This window comes from Lissotriton vulgaris, chromosome 11 (genome assembly GCF_964263255.1).
Source record: "Lissotriton vulgaris chromosome 11, aLisVul1.2, whole genome shotgun sequence".
Classification (NCBI taxonomy): domain Eukaryota; kingdom Metazoa; phylum Chordata; class Amphibia; order Caudata; family Salamandridae; genus Lissotriton; species Lissotriton vulgaris.
The window spans coordinates 349,902,177-349,921,658 of NC_141699.1; the positions used below are offsets into that span (position 1 = coordinate 349,902,177).

A 19,482-nucleotide genomic window follows, 5' to 3' on the forward strand; every position below is an offset into this window, starting at 1 on the left:
CAGACTTCCCCCCGCCCGCGCTCCCAGCTCAGGTAATTCAGTCAGATAATACATACCTTGTTCAGCAGATTGTTACCATGACTGATAGCGCGCGGTGTTTCCTGTTCCACAAATGCATACTTAAAGCAGTAATGAATTTGAAGAGAACCAGATGCCCCCGGCAAGCACAACAATTCCGAAGCCGTAAAAATGTGAAAACCAATCAGGCTGCACAAGTGTCCCTGATTTGCTAGTTTAAAGGCTTTCGCGCGGGGGCTATGCACCTGACGGAATGTGGCTCACAATGGGCTTCTGTGTGCTAGGGAGAGTTGTAAAATTACATGCATTGAACAGTTTGTAAGAATTTCTTGTCTGCACCGTGTGCCAACTCGTCTGACGGGTTAGGGGGGTCACGTGAGGAGCGTAATCTGCTACAAAGGATTCAGAAATGGGGGCGTTGTGGAAAGTCTGGGAATTCGACACGCAATAGGCGTTATCTAGTGAAAGTAATAATGCTATGATATACAGTGCCGCACGCCGGGCTGTTTTTTCCACTTCTTAACGCTGTAAACAAGAGGTGATACCTCCGGGTTGAGTTTACCCTCTTAAGTGCTTCGAACGTTCGGCGGCCGACGGCACCACTACCTCAGGAGTGCTGCCGTCGGCCATTGAACGTTCGAACCTCATAGCTGCAATGGAACGTCCAGCACTGGAGCTGGACGTTCCATAGCAGTTATGAGGTTAGGCAATATAAAACAGCAAAAAAAGGCTGAGCCGATGTTGTTGGGAATCGAACCGTACTTATTTGTCCTCAAACATCGACATGTGACCCTCATTCCTGTCAGTGTTAAAAGAGCCAGTCTGTGTGACCAGTGCGGAGTTCACGTCCCGTGCCATGTTATTCGTGGATAATACGCGTGCTCTTGTAAGTCTGGATGGGTGGCCTGCTTGGAACGAAGCTGGACGCATACCAAAGGTCTGGCGGGGACATGCATGGAGTCTACTGGATACAAATCCGCTGCTCCTGTTCGTGTGTATAAAACCTGGATGCCAGGAAAGGGTGACTTCTGGTGCGCAGTAGCGCGAGTGCCTGAGTGGTCAGGCCACTTTTAGATAAATGCTCCTATAGGTGACAGAAGGCACGTGTGTAAAGCCACCCCTCCCCCGAAGACTTTGAAGTCTTGCACAGTCTTTCTCGACACCCAAGCCATTGTGTGATCCTCTGCTTTTTTTTTCTTAAACGGAAAAGCACTAAACAAATTGTTTACCTTTTAGAGATGTTTTCGTGACTACGCAAATAGATTCTAAAAGGTATGCCTATTTGTTTCATCTCATGCCAGCATCCGCCATGATTATGCTAACAAGAAAAAAATAAAAACTTACCTGGAATGGCAGCGGGGCTGTTCCTGATGACAACAACAACAACAAAAAATGGCTGCTGCAAAGGTCTGAAATTTTCGGAATCGGGGGCGTGTTTTTTGCGGAGTGACGGATAACGTCACAGATAGAAAGAACGCACCCCCCCCTGACCCACCCCCCCCCCCGATTCTGAAAAAGACGGGGCTTGAACCGAGTGACGCCTCTCTCCTCCAATGGCTGGCCAGCATTTACTAGGCCAGCCAATGGAGAAGAGGGGCGGGTTCCAAGCCCCCTCTAAGAAACATAAAATCTTCGGCTCTGCCCACTGCTACGCAGTGCGACGGTCCTCGACCTAAAAACCATCTTCACTAAAAGATGTGTTATTACATTCTGAATTCAAGGGTACCAGACTCCATGTCTCCATCTTGTTCCTATGGGAAGATAGGCTGGTAAAAAGGTACACAGCCTTCCCCATTCTGCCCTATGGGCAAGAGGGTCTTTCAATAGTGAAAAACGAAGTTGGCTGTATTTCACTATTAGGACATGTTACACACATCAGTACATGTCCTACCTTTCACATACACTGAACCCTGCCCAGGGGGGTACCTTGGGCCTACTATACGGGTGTCCTATGTGCACAGAACAGGAAGGGTAGGGCCTGGCAAGTGTGGGCACTTGCCAGCGTGACATGGCAGTTGAACAAACTGCTTGCAGGCACTGCAATGGCAGGCCTGAGACTTCCTTTAGGGCTACTCATGTGGTTGGCACAATCAGTGCTGCAGGCCCACTAGTAGCATTTGAATTGCCAGCCCTGGCACACTCAGTGCCCTTGACTAGGGACTTTACAGGTAAAACAAATATGCCAATCATGGATAACCAATCACAGTAATAATTTACAGGGAGAGCATATGCACGTTAGCACTGATCAGCAGTGGTAAAGTGCTCATAGTCCTATTGCTAACAACCACAGGTCAGGAGGAAGAAGCAAAAAGTTTGGGGATAACCCTGCAAAAAGGGCCATTTCCAACACTACTTCTAAACTTCCAACTGATCTGGCTGTTACTTTGGCGCTTTCATCAGGAAGAAGGGGTAAAAAAAAGATCCACCTTAGCCAACTAAAGCACCTCCACCAATTTCCATGGAATGAATTCTTGAGGAAATATGAGCGCTCAGACCATATATGGGAGAGACTAATATAGGTCTTCAAAATTTGGGAGATAAATGGTCTAATATTAAGAGTAAAGTCACTCAAATAGAGAGAAGAGTGGACTATTTTCAATCTGCTGTGAGTCAAGTTCCATCCATGTAAATCTCACATCTTCAAAAACAGGTTGAGAATCTTGAAAATCATAACAGATGCAATAATTTGCATATTTTTGGATTAGCAGAGGGACTTGAAGGCTCTAACCCTCTCTCCTTTTTTCAATCTCTTCTTCCAAAGATTCTTTGTCTTCCTGATACACCAGCACTAAATATTCAAAGAGCTTATCGATTAGGTCACAGTTCACAAACTGCGTCTTCATCTATCAGGCCAAGAGGTGTCATTCTGTATTTCTTAGAATACATGGATCTGTTGAAAGCTGTACACGCAGTCAAAGTCATAGTCAAAATCTCATGGCCAGGATCCATGCTTTTCTTTTCCCAAGACTGCTGAATCAATAGCAGATAGAAGGAAGAAGTTTTTGGACATGAGACCTGCGCTTCGTAGCATTAATGCCAGATTTGGTTTTATGCATCCTTGCCTTTTCTAAGTTACTTATAAAAATAAAACTATGACCTATGACAATGCTAATATACTACAACGTTTTCTGGACAGTTGTAGACAGAAGGAGATAGAAGTTACCAGATCTGCTTTGATTTTACGACTAATTTGATATTATGTTCTACATATTGAGTATATTTCTTGTTGCTTGCAATGGTATTGTTTTGTGTTGAATTTTTTCTAACATTTTTTCTTTTGTTAGGTGCTATTTTTCATAGTTACTTAATGTGACTCCTCTTTCGGCTGGATGGTGTGTTTCTCTCCCGCACCCCCTCCACTATTTCCGGTTGGTTGTGTCGTTACCTCATGTGGCTTCATCACCGTCGACTTTTGTGTTTGTATCTTGGTATGTCAATGTTTCTATTTTTATTTTGTATACGTCATTTGTCTTTTTCTTCCTTATTCTTTTTCTTATTCGTCGTTCTCTTTTCTCCTGTCTTTAATCTCAGTATTTTCTTATTATATATTATCTCATTCTTATTTTATATCTACTTTTTTCCCCATCCTGCTTTCTTGTTAGTTTTATTATTTCTTCTTCTTTTTCTACAACTCCATTTTGTTTCTCATATATGATCTATTTTTCTCTGTTATTACAATCTCCTGGTTATATCTCATCATATTTATGTTGTTTTTGCATTTTAATAGTTATTGCTTGTTTTAAAATGTTGAATGTATTACTGTATTGTAGATGGCGTTAAGATTTATTTAATGGAATGTTAAAGGTTTAGGCTCCGCTATAAAACGTCAAATTATTTTATTGCATATTTCTCATTTAAAGGGCGATATTGTTTTGTTACAGGAAATACATAGATCAGACAAAGAGGTGACTAAGCTCAAAAGACAATGGGTCGGTACTATTTTTGCATCTCCTGGTTAAGGGAAACATAATGGGGTTACTTTTTTAGGTCATTAGCGTCTAGATATATGAATTATCGCTCAGAATACTGATGAGGGTAGATGGGTTTCAGTTTCCTTACTTGTTGATAAAATTCCTTTAACCCCTCCCACGCTCATGACTAGCTCAGCTCGTCATGAGCCACAGTTCTCGCGTGCTCATGACGAGCTGAGCTCGTCATGACCGTTAGAACGCTCACACGCGGGGCTAATTCCCCTGCTGTGCTGGGCGTTCTAAGGAACGGGCGTGGTCATGACGAGCTCAACTCGTCATGAGTACATGAGAACCGTGGCTCATGATGAGCTGAGATCGTCATGAGCATGGGGGCGCTGTGCGCGCCCCCTCCCTCCCAGCACAGCGGGGGAATCGGCCCCGCAGTGAAGGGGTTACCTGTTGTTAACCTATGTGTACCTACTAATCCAGATAAGTCTTTTTGGCCGCAGGTATTATCTAAATTGATGATTTATAACAAGAATTATTTACTAGTAGGTGGGGATTGTAACATGGTTTTTGATCCAATTATAGACAGACGTTCTAAAGCTCAATGTATACCTTCACATGTACATTCCCTGTTTCAAAGATGCTTCAAAGATGGCTTATTGATGCTGAGAGATTATCAAACCTGACTCTCCAAGAGTATACTTTCTTTTACCCAGCTCACTTTTCTCAATCTCAACTAGTCTATCTGTTTATTTCTAAAGTACTTGCTCAACATCTCATACACTCAGATATAGGATCCATATTCACTTCGGATCATGCCCCAGTCACTCTGGATTTAGATCTCCTTCCATCCACTCCAGGCACTAGAAGTTACAGATTGAATAACTCTATTCCTTTAGATCCCAAGTTCATGCTAGGTTTTGAACAAATTGCCAATAAATGTTTTCTGGAGAATGAAGCTCCTGGTATTTCCTCTCAAACTATTTGGGACACTTTTAAAGCTGCGTTCAGAGATTTGATTATTTCCTTTGTGGCCCAGAAATGGAAATCTTCCTTGAATAATTAAAAATTACTCAATTCCCGTATTAAACAATTAGAACATTCATTTTATTATACCAACTCTAAAACTGATCTCGATGAATTAGTTATTGTTAAATTTGCGTTTAATAAGCTTTCCACAGAAATTGCTAATTCATGTTTTCTTGAATCCAGTGCCAAGGATTATGGCAGTCAGAATAAAGCAGGAAAACTTCCTACTAAATATTTTAAGATTGGAAAAGAGCGTACTAAAATTGATTCTCTTTTAACGTCTACCAATCGTACTGTACATAAAAATTAAGATATACTTTTGGAATTTACTCAGTTTTTTCAGACTCTTTATACTTCGGAATCTCAATCTAGTCACCAAGATTCTCTTCAGTATTTATTGTCTATTTCTCCTCCTTCCACTGCTAACATAGATTTCTCCTCATTGGATGCTGATATTCAAATTCAGGATATTTTCTTATGCTATTTGCTCCATTAAATGTGGTAAAGCGCCAGGACCCGATGGTTTCACTATAGAGTTCTATTAATATTTTTCCAAATTTCTCACTACTAAATTATACCAACTTTTTCTCTACTTTATATTCACTCAAACATCATGTGGTTCTTTTCAAGAAGGTGTAATATTTCTCCTCCCCAAAAACAACAAGGATCATACATTGTGTAAAAATGATCATCCGATTTCTCTAATTAATTTAGATTATAAACATTTTGCTAAAATACTTGCTCTTCGCCTAGATACTTTCTAACCTCAGCTAATTGAGAAGGAACAATGTTGTTTCATTAGGTGTAGGAATCTTTCAGACCACACTAGATTCTTGTTTAATGTTCTTAGTAAGTCGAAATTATACAAATGTCCTTTAGCAGCGGTGTCTTAAGATGCGGAAAACACATTTGATAGAGTCAGCTGGCCTTTTATTTTTTTTCTACACTTTCCTGGTTCGGTTTTGGTTCTAAATTTATTTATTACGTCTCTTTGTTGTGTTCTCCCCCCAAATCCTCTATTTTAGCCAATATCATGTCCCCATTTCCCCCCTTTTACAGGGGTGTTTGGCAAGGTTGTCCTTCCTCTCCTCTATTGTTTATCCTTGCTTTATAACATTTTTTAATAAAAATGTGTTCAAACCCAGAGACTAAAGGATTTATTTATCGTGATAAACAGCTAAAACTTGATGTTTATGCTGATATTTTACTTTTGATTTATTCATCCACAGACATCTTTCCCATTTTTTTTGGTTGAGCCTAGCGTTGCAGTGCATGCGCTGCTAGCTTTGCGAGGCATGCAGTATACAGTATAGCTTGGAAGCTTCGTGGAAGCTCCACCCACTCTCCCCCATCTTTTGGATTAGCTTAGGTCCTAAATGCTGCCTTGTGATTGGTTTTAGGCCAGTTAGTCCCTCCTTATGACGAGCATGCCGTCATTTGTACCCTTCCATGGCTACTGGCTCCTTTACTTTTAACACTACTTTCTTCCTGTGCTGCCCCCCTCCCCTCCCGCAGTCTATGACTTCTGCCACCCCCTCTCGTTCGTGCCGTTTTGCCAGCCCACTCGCAGTCCCGTTTCCAATGAAATAGGTCTCACGTAAATGCGAGTCCTATTGTATTGCAAATGCTTGTTAGGAATCGGCATCTGAGAAGTGACTGGGCGGCGCTGCTCTTCACAAGAACTGTAGTATCTGCAGGGGCACAGGGGTGCGGCAGAGGAGCTAGCTGCAGTATTGATGTGGCATTGTAAACTGAAGTGCCTTCCTTTACAAAATTTGGCCGTCGTTGCAAGGAAAATTGGGCCATCCACACAATGTACTGCAAAGGCAGGGAAGCACGCATGCAGCTAGACACCGATAGCAGGCTCCATGACAGCTCACATGACCAGCGGCTTTACACGTGCGCTGTAGCTTGTAGCAGTCTGTTGCCTGAATGCCTGTTCTACGCGACGACTCACATGATGGAAGGTCTTCTATGAGCGTTGTGGCCTACAGCTGCGCATTGCCTGGATACCAGTGGCAGCAGCTGCATGCTACACTGTCGCCAAACTTTGCGTTGCTGGCTTTGTGTTCACCACACTTGATTCTTTGAGTATGCTGTTTTCCAGGCAGCTCTAATACTAACTTTGCCTTCTATGTGTAAGCATAATAGGTAGGAATACGGAGGATGCCACTAACCATACCTACAGTTTTGCAAACCCAGGCTTGCGTACGAGCAGGAGATAGGAAGTCTACAATTAAACCTATTTAAGGAAAATTGTGAAAACTTTGGTAGGCCAACCGAATATAGGCTCTACATAAGCAGTCACCTAGGCAACCTCGGTTGAGTTTAACTTAGCAACGAACTGCCCATATCTGGCTCAGCATTGCTTGTTTTGTTTTTGTATTCTGCTTGCACATATCACTAGTCTCTCCCTTGGACAGACATGCTGTTCGGTGTATTTCATGATAACACGACCGCCCAGTCTAACTTCAGATCAAGAGGCCCGTCCTATCCAACTCCTTTTATTACACCCAGCAGTAGTATTTTTTAACAGCACTGAACAGATCAATTTTATTCCATTGCAGGATTGTTGTAGAAAGGCACCCAATGTTGTGTGTACTGTAGTGATGAACAACAATATATATGAGCTTGGGTCAACAAATAATTTAACTAGGGTGGTCGACCTCAAATGGAGAGGAGTTGGCCTAAGGGCTAGGGTGGGCGACCTCAAATCTGGGGAACTGGGTTCGAGTCTCGGCAATGACGCTGAACATCCTGTGATTCTGGGCAAATGACTTAATCTCCCCGTGCCTAACAAAAATTAATGTGTCCTCATGTAATGCAACTGGTGCTATGTAAAGCGCTCCGATACCCGATTCGGGTCAAGTTTGTGCTATATAAAACATCGTTAAAAAAAACTACCAAAAAAACGAGTTCACAATCCTCATCACACGTAATATTTTTGATAAAAGAAAAATATAAAGCTCTTGATTTTTCAACCTGTTTTCTATAGAACTTGCAAAACACTATTTCGAACGAAATCTTCGGGTCACAGAAGTGCACCACAAGCCGGCTACAATGAAGCTGCGCCAGATAGTAGTCCATTTTCTATTTTTCTGGTCATCCAGGTTACTCCATCGTAGGACGAATAGAGCGTCATATTGTGTATTGGCATTAGACTTGTCTATGTAAGCAGCATTACATCTTTTTGGTGTTTCGAAATGCGGTTTCATTTACAAATAAATGTAGTTTCCTTTTGTAAACAAAATCTCTAAATATTAGCGCTACTAATTCAAAATATAGACTGACATGCATCCATCACATTATAGAGAAAACATGAATATTGTTTTAGGATAGTGTGTAGTGATTAAATTAGAAAAGATTATTTTCGAAAATGATGTACAATGCGTGTTAGATGGCTCAAACTAACATGCTCTCAATAAGAACCTGTATCCTTTCAAGATGTCTGCTTTCTTTGCCAGGTCTGTGCACTGAATCCTCATGTTTATTGTTAATAATTATATTAGTCATGGCGGTTTGATGAACATTGAGATATAGTTGTGAAATTGTGAAGTGCAACCTCGCCAAGTAGCCCAAGCTGGATGGTGACAGGTACCAGGTGCGGTTGGCTCGAAGGGTGGAGCTTAAGGAACAAAAAGGCTCGTTGATTATGAATATGTACATCAGTACCCCTAACTTTGCCATTCTGCATGGCGAGTACAAACGGTGTCAAGCAGTGTTTCAGTATGTGGGAGTGCAGCGCTCAGATGTTACACAAACCCTTGTGAGAAACGCATCGCATCCTGATATGTCACTGCATGCTGCGTTTTGTAATCCTGTTTAATACATTATAAAACAATAAGTGTAAGTTCCAGAATTCTAAGAAAGTAACTGAACTGAATGATGATTTCATCGAGCATGGAACTGGTAGACTTGAGAGCCCTCGAAGTATTGACATAAACAGAACTGTCTACTTGTCCTTTCTTTGTGTTTTCATAACTACCATATGGGGTCAAACGGTGTTTCAGTATGTGGGAGTGCAGCGCTCAGATGTTACACAAACCCTTGAGAGAAACGCATCACATCCTGATATGTCACTGCATGCTGGCTTTTGTAGTCCTGTTTAATACATTATAAAACAATAAGTGTAAGTCCCAGAATTTCAAGAAAGTCCTTTCTTTGCGTTTTCATAACAACCATATATCCATATCTGTAAAAAGAAATGTATTACTCTTTTAGCCATTCTAGATGCCATCAGCATTCTCAATGTCTGGTGTTAAACTAGACTTTGGCTAAAAGACAAGGCTTCGTAGAAGTTGTCAGAATAGACACAGGGCCACTTGCAGGATGTAGTGTGACATATACAGGGATCCCAGGTCTATCTGTGTCAGGCAAGAATAATCACGTTTCCTTTATATCTTTGCTTTCTGGGATTTGTAGTTCTGCTTTGTAATGGGGCCAGCTAAACTGCAAGAGCCAAATTTCAAAGAATACATCCAGGACTACATAAGTTATGCATTCAGAGCTGACGTGAAACAATTTGCTAACTTTACACTTTCACTTAGTTTTTTTAGCAAACAGCACTGTAGATTGTGAAACTTGTAAGTTGTCATTTCTTCTAAGTAAGGACCTATAGTTAGCAATATGCTGAAAGTTGTTAGTTTAAAAAGAAGCTGATTGTACACTCAAATTATAGAGCGAAAGGTGTTTGAGCGCTTTGTCAGCGTTTATAGCTCGGATCATATGTAACTCTCACTTCACACTTTGTGTTATGTTATGTTGTGTTATATTTAATTTGTAAAGCGCACGGCTACTTGGAAGTGTCTCGGCCCTAGCTTCCGAAAGAAAGAAATGCCTCCTCAACTGATTAAAAAAGCAACGTTTTTAGTTTCTTCTTGAACAGCAATGAGTCTTGAATGCTCCGCAGGGCTAAGGGCAACAGATTCCAGGCCAAACCAGCCCTGCGCACAAAGGAATTGCCACCCAGACACTGGCGCTTGAACTTCGCGGTCTGCATCAGCAATTGAGCAGAGGACCGAAGCGGTCTCCTTGGCACATAGAAGGTGAATCTCTTTTGCAGGTAAATAGGGCCGGTGCCATAGAGGGCCCGATGAGCAATGGTCAGCATTTTAAATTTCAGGCGTGATTCAACTGGGAGCCAGTGCAGGGCACGCAAATGTGACCGAACACTGTCCCCAGGAGACAAACCAGCGAGAAGTCTAACCGCAGAGTTTTGCACCACTTGCAATTTTTTTTACAAGGGACCCCGGACAGCCGACCAAAAGGTCATTGGCGTAGTCCAAACGGGACAGAATTATCACACGAACCAAAGTTTCTCTAGAAGTGCTAGGCAAAAAAGGGAGAAGCTTCCTCAAACTCTTAAGCCTGCCAAAGCAGGTGCCGGACAATTTCTTCACTTGCGTCGCAAAGTTCAGATTTTCATCGAACCAGACGCCAAGGTTTTTTACGGCTCCTATTCTTTCTGTGTAATTTACAACACTTACACAACTTCTTCACTGCACTATTCATCACTACTTTGAAGACGTCGGAGGCCGGTCCCTTCCTCTGATATTTGCAATCTTACAAGCGGTCAAGTAGGCCCTTTATTGTAATGCAATAGGTCTTGCATTTGCAAGAGTTTAAGCTATTAGTATTGTAAATGACAATGCCTTTTATTTATGTTTTAAAACCCAAAACATAAATAAAAGGCATTATCATTTACAACGCCAATAGCTCAAACTCGCATGAATGCGAGACCTACTGCATTGCAAATGCTTGTTCTACTAGGAGTGGACAACTTTGCATCTGTTTCAAGTTATAAATTAAATGCTAGCAAGTGCGAAATTCTTTCCCTAAATAGATTGTTTTCATGCAGATTTAGCTTCTTCCTCTTTTCATTTTAATCTGGATAAAATTAAATATCTTGGATTGTGGTTTACTGATTCCATTAAAGATACTATATCTTTAACGCTGAAAAGATTGCAAATAGCGTTAAATTCATTTTCATCTCATTGGTATCCTCTATGGTGGGGATCGTCTGGATACTATAAAAATAATGTTAGTTCCTATAATATTATTTTATTTTTCGAATAGGCCTGTAAATATTCCTCCTCCCCAATATAAAAAATTGTTCTCCATCCTATCTAGATTCTTATGAAATAACAAAAAGCCTTGGATGTTTCTTCGAAAACTCAAAAGACCTAAACAAATCGGGGGGGGTTCCATATCATTTATCTTTTTCCCTTAACCAAACTTCTTTTCTGTTGCAAGAAAGAGACTCTTTAAACTCTACCTTATGGACTGATCTTGAAAAGTCCTTTCTTCATCCTTTTTCTTTTATGGAATTTTTATTGTTTACCATTTACATCTAGACCTTCATCACTATCTCTCCTGAGGAGATAAACATAGGTATTTCAACGTATGTTTATCTCCTATAGAAATCTTAAAGACCGATTTTCGCAGTCATCCCTTTGCACAATACTTCTATTAAATTACGTAATAAAACCATTTTTTGGGAAAGATTGGTATGTTAAGGGTTTCAAGTGGCTTTTATCAGCTCTTTCAGAATGATGTTTGCATTCCTTTTTCGGTAGCTCAATCACTTTTTGCCCTTTTACTCTCATATCAAACCAAATACATATCCTTAATTTCTGCTGTTCAATTCTCATACAAGAATTTTCTTCTTAATCCCACTATCCCTTCCGCATTATCCAGCATAAACAAGATTTTATATACATCCTATTCTGCATCTCAATTATATAAACATCTCATAGCTTCTTCAGATACTAGAGACAAAACAGATGTGGAAAGTTTTTGGGAAATTGATTTAAAAATACATTTTCAATTCCAATTTGGAAAAACATTTGGAATAAAATAAGAAACTCTTCTAGAGCAGCCAATGCCACCCAAACTTTCTTTTTTATGTACGTTTGATCACTCCTGCTACATTGCATAAGATAGATCATACTATCCCATTCATGTGCTGGTCCTGTTCCACTGCCCCAGCAGATCTTAAACACATGATATTTGAGTGTCCCCCATTTATGAATTTTGTTCTCTCTTTTCTCGCTCTTCCCCTCTTTCTTCTCATTTTACTTTTTTACTTTTTGCATTTAACATTTAGTTATATACGTAATGAGTCTGTTGTATCTTTTCCAATGTAATCGCATATCTTTTCAATAAATGTTACTTTCAAATGTTAAAAATTAGATTTCATGATTTGCGAGGCTGTATGATGGACCAACATCTCTTCAATTCCTGATAAAAATGTATGCAGAACCAGCTAGAGTCCACTTCAAAGGTTGTGTCTGGAAGCAATGACTGCATGTGGCTAGACTCTCCGTAGGGTGTTCAGATAGAACACATGCTTTTCATCCTGTATTGACTTCATTTGTTCAGTCTAAATCTAAATCAATGATTAATCTCAATCTGATTTTGAAGACAACAGGTGCCTAATGATCTTCGAGATGGCTCAGTATCAATACCTCGACATTCCCCTCTACAGTAGGAACCTTCGGCTTGGTTCTATTCAGCTTCCGATGGTTTTCCTCTATGATGGGCTACGTGGGTATCTTCTGAGTTAGCTTAACAATTAAAAACTCACAAAGTAATAGGACATTGTGTGGGTGCACATACGCATTTAATAAAGCTGATACCATGCAAGGTCTCGACCGGACTCCAAAGGCAATCTTGACCAGATTAATGAAATACAGATGTTCAGGTCGCATTTGGAGAGAAAAGACTGGGCACAATACAGACTAAGACACTCTTAGAGGCAGCATGCCAACAAAAATGACACTGTGAACCACAAAAAATGAAAGTAATAAGCAAGTCTACTAATGACAGTGCTCTAGCACTACCTGTATCCATTGGCTAAGGTAAAGCAGGAGGGCAACCATCAATGATCCAGTCCCCCAAACAGGAGCGGAGTCTGCTAGGTAGGAGACAAGGAGTTGCTGTGACTCAAGAACCTGACGGGCGATTGGGGGTGAAAGTGACAGGAGATTTGTGATGGTTTACTGCTCCTACAGGCCTGCCAAAAACCTTTTAACTGGAAAACTCATATTAGTGATGAGACAAAACATCAGAAGGAAGGTCAGGGTGGAGATGCACTGGGGTAGTGGTGTTACTCCAGTACTTTATAGAAGAGGCAGTTAGTCAAGTATTGTGGTGAGTTGGAAAAGAAGCACAGGTTCCTCAAATTCACTTAAGAACTCACTGTTAAAATAATTAGTTAATAATGCAGTCTTTCTCTATGACTCGGTTATTTAATCTATTTTCTGTGTGTTAATTCTACCAGAATCTCGTCCTCGTAAATGGACACTGCTTTATTACCATTGAGTCTGTTCTTTACAACAGCTTTAATAATCACATGAATAACACTGGACCAGGAGTAGCAATGCAGGTTGGGGTATATTGCATAATGTGGGGTTTAATTATTTGATGAGATGAGGGACATTTGTTGGGATTCAAGTACATTTACCTAGTTTTGGAGGGATTTTGAGTTTGGGAATTCTGGGGTACAAAAGGTCACTGTAGACTGCATCGTCAAAGCTACAGAGGGAGATAACGAACTAGAGTAGCAAGGATTAGGGTTGGTAGTGGTTGAGATGCTGCGGGAGAATGGTGGGTGATGGTTCTGATGGTGGAGTTGCAGACCAAATAGGAAGCTTTAGCACGGATGTGAGGTGATAGAAATGAAATTTGCTGGGTTAAAGACTACATCAGATGTGTGCAAACACAAATATAAATGCTGCCAAAGGAGGATACAGAAATATGCACAGACATAACACCAACATACTCACCCAGGCACACAAAACCTATCACAGAATGACAAGCTTCAAATCCAGAGCAGCGGCATTCCTGGTAAGGCCAGACTGTGTTCCTACTCAAAATACCACTATCGAAAACACAAAATGTATTTACTTCAATCCTAATGTCCATATGTACAAAACAGTTTTATTTGCTCTGTCTTTTACTTGTCATACCATTGTCACAGGACAGATGCACAAAACAGAGACATATTGTACTTGTGTTCTTAATAATAGTCCAGACCAATTGAAGCATTGGTTGTGCAAAGGCAGACCACCTTTTCCCAACTATAAAGAGGAAAGATGGCCAAGTCAACCACAATATTACCTCTGCATTGTTCAGATATGCAACGTCAGTTTTATTTCTGTCCTAGCTGTCATTACCTCAACAAGCAGGCATTAGGCAGCACATTCAAGTTTCTCAATGCCCAGTTCTTCGCCATTAGCCTATGTGTACTTGAAAAGCAGGTCCCTTCCCTATCAGCATGCCCACTTCCTGAACGAAGGGGCTCCTATGGCCAAAAAAGGAGTCTGGCCTCTTAGTGAGACTGCCTCTTCCATTAACTGTGTTGAGGAAAAAAGCCATTCTCAATAGAAAGCTTACTTTTTCTAAAGACATTTTCTCCTTCAGACTGCCTATATTTCAAGGAAAAACCCACTTCAAAAACGCATGGACCACAGGCTTCAGACTGCTTATTTTATGTCAGAAGGTCCTTTAGAATGCAAGAAGGCCTCCACATCAGGCTGCCTATATTCTGAATGCCGAATCCCCCACCCAGCAGCCTATTTCCTGGCAACAGGAATGCACATGGACAGACTACTTATTTTCTTCAAAAAGAGGGCCGGCCTCCCCATCAGATGACCTACACTTGCTAACATTTCGAAAGAGGGAGAAAGTGAAAATCGGGGGAATGTATTTTCCCCATTGACTATCATTTAAACAGTGTCAAATTTAGGCCGAACACAGCTCCAATAAAGCCATTTGCAGCTTAAAAATTCTAGAGACTCCCGTCTGAACCGAACCTGTTGGTATGTATGATAAAGGGAGACGAGTCGTATATTGGAGTATCTGTTTTCTAAAAGCAGCTTCCCTATCCGACTACCTAAGGTTTTTTGGAGAGCCACAGTGGCGGCTGGTAGGGAATGGGGGTGGCAAGGCAGGGGGTTGAAAAATATATATTTTTTTAATCACTTAGCTTTTTTCTGCGTTTCTCCTCGTCCTCTCTGCTTCTCTTCCTGACTCCAAGTCTGAAGGAAGCAGGAAGCACACAGGCTCCCCTAAGACAATCACAATGCTGCAATGCAGTGTTGTGATTGGTCCATGCGCTATGGTTTGGCGCTTAGGCGGGGACAGGGAGCATGTTTGTGCAAAATGTGCTTAACTGTTTGGCTGGCCCAAGACGGCCCGCAAAACCCTCATATGCACATAAGTGCACAAACCACTCCTCCTACCTGGGCCACCAGGCCTGCCCTAACCCAGCAGCATTGACAAATACAATGATAATATCATTGTTATTATTTTATTTTTCCTTTTCCTCTGCTCTGAGAGCAGTGGGGTTAAGCTCCTCCACCTTAGCACAGAAGTCACCCCTGGCAGAGCCAACTCCACCATCAGTTTGCCTAAATGCTGAAAGCACTGACGTCCCTCACTAAATTGTTTGTTTTCATACAATAGACCTTAAAAATGAACAAATGCAATATTTTATTTAAGTAGTGTTTGCACCGATTCCTAAAGATTCACTTCTTGTTCTGCAAGCTGGACTTTTGAAAGAGAGTAGTATTGCCAACTGAGGGAAGAAAGCAAACGCGCAGAAATATTCTCTCTTTGCCCACTGCAACTTTGGAGAGAACATTTAAGTGACCAACCGTGGCCCTCCTGCCACATCGTACTGCCTATTTTCGAAAAGGTTCCTCCCTCACACTGCCTATTTTCATAAAAACCAAAGGACATCCTCACATCGTATAATTCATTTGTCTAAAACGGGTAATGGACAAAGGTTTTCTACCACTTATGTTTTAAAGAAGCTATAGGACTTCCCTTTGGTTGAAGGAAAGGAACAATAATTGCGCAAGCGCTCAACATTTATAATTTCCAATCTCCACTCCAGAAACACAGGTCAATCACAGCCTGCACCATAATTATAAAACCTCAACTGACTTGTTTGTGTTACTTTCTTTATTGTTAGACACTCAAGGTCATTGGTAGAGTGAGGTCTAAAACAGAAAACCACAATAGTGTCCTGTTGCTACTGCAGAAATTTGCAGCACCGGCTGAGGAATACTACAGGAAGCTAAGCAAGAGGAGATGGGCATCCGGTACGGAGGACCCAGCGATGAGCTTGTTTTAGCCATGGCAGTACTAGAGGGCAGCAGATTCCTAGAGCCAGAGAAAAGATCCCACCAACCTTGGTGAACTGGTGCACGATGATGTGTAGGCAGTGCTTCTTCATGTCCAATGCCTGCGTCTTGTCAGCGGCTTCCAGAATCTGGCGAGTTAAGAAGAAGGCTCCGTTAGTGAACATATATGTCATATCTACGTAGACTGTTTATTGCTCTCCCACAAAAGTCTTATGAAACAATAACACAAAACATCATCCTTGTATTAGCAGATTGCTTCAGTTCCACAAATACTGAATATGGATCTGAGGCTGGTTTAATGTCCAAGTGACACCAAATTATAGAAAGATGGCAAAGTCAGATGCAGAATGGAAAAATAGTGGTGATTCTGAACTATAGGCGTCAGTCATTAGACATGTGTCAAAACACAAGAGGTGATGTTCCCAGGGATCCAACACGCACTGAACTTTATCCTTTTACGAAATGGGCATTTGAATACCATTACTTGACATCTTTAAACAATTCCCTATTGAAAATAGAGTCTGAATCCCTTCACTGGTCATGTTCACACCATTTCCAATGGCACTGACTGAACATGAACCTCCCCCACTCCTCCACCCCAAGTGTCTCAATGTAGCAAGGAGTTTCTTTGTACAGTAGAAAAAGCATTTGCTGGGAACTGGATATGAAAGGTTACCTGTATGCTTTTAGAGGCAACTGCAGCATCAGCGCTGTGTGTAAAATTACAAGCACATGCAGCGGCAAAGTGAAGAGTGGCACTTTCATTGAATGGCATCTGAAAACGGGAACTAGAGTGGCAAATCGCAGAGGTTCAAGCTCTATGATTAACAGGGAAGAGTTTTAAAGTTGGGTACAAGGCCTAAAGAAGATCAAGCTGTTTAAAAAAAATATGCAGGCTGTTTCAGGGTATCTTCCCTTCTTAGTTATTGAGGGGCTGCGCCTTAAATTAAGTATTTGAGCCAGAAGTATCAACGGCTAAAGAGGAATACAGTAAAGGATGGTGCACATCTATTGGTACACAGATTGTAGAACCATGGTCTTCATTATCCATTATTCGTGCAGCCTGTATGTATGTGTGTGCTATTTACATTGCACAAACCCAGCTAAAACAGAGCGGAGAGCTGAACACATCACTTTGTGTAGGACATTCTTTAGTGCGCTATATAAATGCCTATACATACATACATACATACATACATACATACATACATAATGCTCCGAATAAAGCCTTATCAATTGAATTGTGTAGGTGGTCAAGAGCTGACCCCTGAAAGTTTTGTATTTTTAATACAATCCTTCATGCCCTTCCTCTGAGGGTAATCCAGGCACATCAGCCAGCACCTGTGTTCCAAACAGCTTAGTATTCTCTAGTACAGTTATCCATTGGAAGGCTGGTCTGCAACTCAACTGTATTATAAGGAAAGGATTTGCTTTATGTCTGACTTACTTTTTCTTGGGAATTATTTGGATCAGCTTGTGGCCTACATGAGTGAACTTGAAGAACACACACGCATTTTAAACGTTTGATGCAGGGTAATTTGTGTGCAGGGGAAGCATCTAAACAAACAATTCACAAAACGAGATAGGAAGCCTGCTGCTTTAGTATCTCTAGTCATTTTATTTAAACAACACTACGTAGTGTCTCTGGAGCACTCTGTTGGAAAAGAGAATGGCCTACCAGAAATATCATTACCAAACTTTTTCTTTTGATGGCTACTTATTTCTGCAGACTCCTCACCTTATGAACCATTCCAAAATCAATACGTCTATGGGAGGTGAACCTGAGTAGTGCAGATTAACCAAGGAAGTCATGCAAAACAGCCCTAGCAAAATACTGTCACTGTGTATCCGAGCTGTGAGGCATGTACGTTTGCAAAAGTATGTAGATATGATCATGTGGCTCCCTGACAGATGTCAGCTATCGTAACATCTCTGGAAAAAGCCATTGACCTAATGGAAAGTGCATGAATGCCATCTGGAGTGTCTTTCTTGGCCAAGGTGTAGCAGATCTTGAGGCAGAAGATGACCTAATGAAAATGGTGCGTTGTTCACCACTTGTCCTTTTTCCTCTTACAAAGCCCATAAACTCCTGATTATCTACTCTGTCCTGTCTAATGCAACCACTAAAAAAGGGCAGGGTACCTCTGGATTCCAGTTATGTATGGGGTAGGGGGTATAAGACTGGCTCACATGAAAGGCTGACACCACCCTGGGATTGAAGGCTAGTACGAACGACCAGGTACATGAACTGAGAGGGCCTGAAATTCGCCAACCCTAACGACTGAAGTTATTTCTACTAACGTCTTTAGAGTGAAAAACAGATATGGACAACATATTTCCACTTGGAATAATGAGCAGAGTGAAGAGAAGAAGTAAAGTAAACATCTTGGAAAAGGCAGCAAAAATGGAATGGCTGGTAAGGAAGACAAAAATGAGCCATGGATAGACAAATGGACCTCCACTGTGTCTGCTGCGCAAGGGACAATGCAAATCATACATCATCAGAAAAGGCTGGCTTTAAAAAGATTTGGGCAAGGCCCTTCAACTCGTACCACTAAACAGATTTGTTCCAGCAAGCTGCGCAGATGGATTTTGTAGAAGGTTTCTTGGCCGTCTAGATTTATCTATCAGTTTATAAGATAGGTTAAAGGACTCTAGCTTGCACTGTTCAACCTCCATGCATACAGCCACTGCATTTGAGGCTTGAATTGAAGGACCTGACCATCCTTCTGCAAGATCCACCATGAGCAGGCGAGGAAGAGGAAATAGTAAGATCTTGTGCCCCTTTCCCCCAAATCACCACTTCTGTGGACCATTTGTTCAATAGAACAAGGACTTCCACCTCACAAATTGAGGTATGTAAGACAGCATGTCAGCCCCACTCCCTCTGCACCATGACTTTTCTGTCCAGGGTACTTATCATTGACTTGGCAATTTGACTCTAATAAAAGTGAAGGAAGGATAGTAACCTTCTACAGAGGACCAGCACAAAGCTTTACATCTCCCGAAAGGAACACTTGAGGGATCCTTAGGTACAGACCCTTACTAGATTGCCATTCTGTTACCATAGGCCGAAGCATATGATTCCCAAGAAGCCTGGCAACATATTCAGGGGAACAATCCTCTATTTCCCTGGTAAACAAATGGAATTCTGCCCACTTGACAATGTACCTAATGCAGCTATAGCAGTTATGTAAAAATATTTTCTTATCCCAAGATATGATGGGTTCAAGCTTGTTTTTATCACATTACTATATTTTTTCCTTCACTGCTTAAGAGCAAATTGCTAAATGCAACTAAACCCGATCTTACCCAAGTGCTCTGTCTCTATAACTAACCTTTACAGATTAATAAAGTCAGATTTCCAT

General features: G+C 41.3%; 1 protein-coding gene across 3 annotated transcripts in view; it reads right to left on the reverse strand.

The window, feature by feature from the left end:
- Positions 1-19,482, reverse strand: part of LZTR1 (leucine zipper like post translational regulator 1) — a 201,651-nt gene that overhangs the window by 11,752 nt on the left and 170,417 nt on the right. For all 3 annotated transcript variants that reach the window (XR_015300907.1, XM_086943316.1, XM_086943315.1), the window contains one exon: positions 16,162-16,242. Coding sequence is in view for 2 of the 3 variants with exons in the window: in XM_086943316.1 (XP_086799442.1) it covers positions 16,162-16,242 (81 nt within the window). In the remaining variant the exon portion in view is untranslated. The remainder of the gene's footprint in view (positions 1-16,161; positions 16,243-19,482) is intronic.